General features: G+C 60.8%; 1 protein-coding gene across 1 annotated transcript; it reads left to right on the forward strand.

The window, feature by feature from the left end:
- The first annotated feature begins 551 nt into the window (after positions 1-551).
- Positions 552-1372, forward strand: LOC119352115 (auxin-responsive protein SAUR21-like). The gene has a single exon (XM_037618846.1). It carries the CDS (start codon positions 647-649, stop codon positions 1022-1024), a length of 378 nt encoding a protein of 125 aa, XP_037474743.1. The 5' UTR covers positions 552-646; the 3' UTR covers positions 1025-1372.

A 1372-nucleotide genomic window follows, 5' to 3' on the forward strand; every position in this document is an offset into this window, starting at 1 on the left:
AAACCGCCCAACGGACCGATTGAGAACCACGTTAGATGACAAAACACGTTTGAATCATGCGGTCAGGACGGCTGTGGGTGGTTTGAGAGTCGGTGTTGGAGACGCCCTTATTTTCTTTAACATATACTAAGACAAGGAAAGAAAATCATGTAGTAAAACCATGCGTGGCCTCGCGTGGCACAGGAATCACGTGCTCCATTTCGACGTGCAACATATGCAGATCGATCGTTCAGGAACGAACTCAACATGCCCGATTAATCACAGGAATTGAATTAGGGGGCGCCGCTAAGAGATACTAATGTCGTGCCTGATCGGGAGCAGGAGCCGACGCGTGCAAGCTGCGGTGCGCTGGGTTGGGCTGCACGGACTGCCCCAGCTTGGCAGTGGATGCCTGCCGATCTCATCCCGGTGTCGTGTCGTCTCGATCTCATCGCGGTGCCAATGTGCCATCCCTGCAGTTCGCGCCAACCCACAAAGGCACTGACCCCTAGCCGCAGCGCTATATATATGGCTGCCCCGTCCGCTCTCCCACCCCACCACCACAGACCACACTGCTCGCAAGTCGCAACAAAGTCTCCCAACCAGAGCTAGCAGCAGCAAGCGAGCGCGTTCCATAGCTCGTCGGGGCAAAGCAAGTCAAGGCAGCATGTGCAACGTCATCACGATCCCGTCGATCGCCTGGCTGCGCCGCGCCGTGCGCCGGTGGCGGGCCCGCCGCTCCACCGCCTCCGCCCCGGTTCCGTCGGGGCACGTCGCGGTCTGCGCAGAGGGCGCGCGGTTCATGGTGCGACTGGCGCATCTGAGCCATCCGGCCTTCCTTGAGCTGCTCCGGCAGGCGGAAGAGGAGTACGGCTTCCCGTCCGGCGCCTCCGGCCCCGTCGCGCTCCCCTGCGACGAGGACCGCCTCCGCGACGTCCTCCGCCGCGTCTCATCCTCGTCCCACTCCGAGCAGCCGCGCCGCTCCTCCTTCTGCCGCCGCCGCGGCGACTCGCGGCCGCTGCTGCAGGAGGTGGCCTTCCCGTGAGCGCGCGCGCGCCGCTGCACCGAACGATCGGGCGACGGAGCACACGCAGTTTCTGCCGCGCGCTGGTGACGGACACGGTCCCCCTGACGCGCACGCACACGGCCCCCCTGATCCGAAGGGCCGGCGTGCTCCTCTGCGCTGCGTAATGCCGGCCATCGGACGCGCACGTACTGGAGCTGGCTAGTACAGTATGTGATGGTGATGGTGCTGGTAACTGATTGAAGAAGGCGACGATTTTTGGGGATTGTTTTCTCTGTAACTATTCTAATAGTACTCGTCTGTGCAACTCCTTGCCGAGGCATACGAGTAAATTAATTAATAAAGATTGTTTGATTTGTTCTTGTTGTA

The sequence above is a fragment of the Triticum dicoccoides genome, chromosome 2A, assembly GCF_002162155.2.
Source record: "Triticum dicoccoides isolate Atlit2015 ecotype Zavitan chromosome 2A, WEW_v2.0, whole genome shotgun sequence".
In the NCBI taxonomy this organism is placed as follows: Eukaryota; Viridiplantae; Streptophyta; class Magnoliopsida; order Poales; family Poaceae; genus Triticum; species Triticum dicoccoides.

Excerpts from the sequence above, each read along its gene's own strand:
- LOC119352115 (XM_037618846.1), top strand. The coding sequence starts at position 647 with ATGTGCAACGTCATCACGATCCCGTCGATCGCCTGGCTGCGCCGCGCC.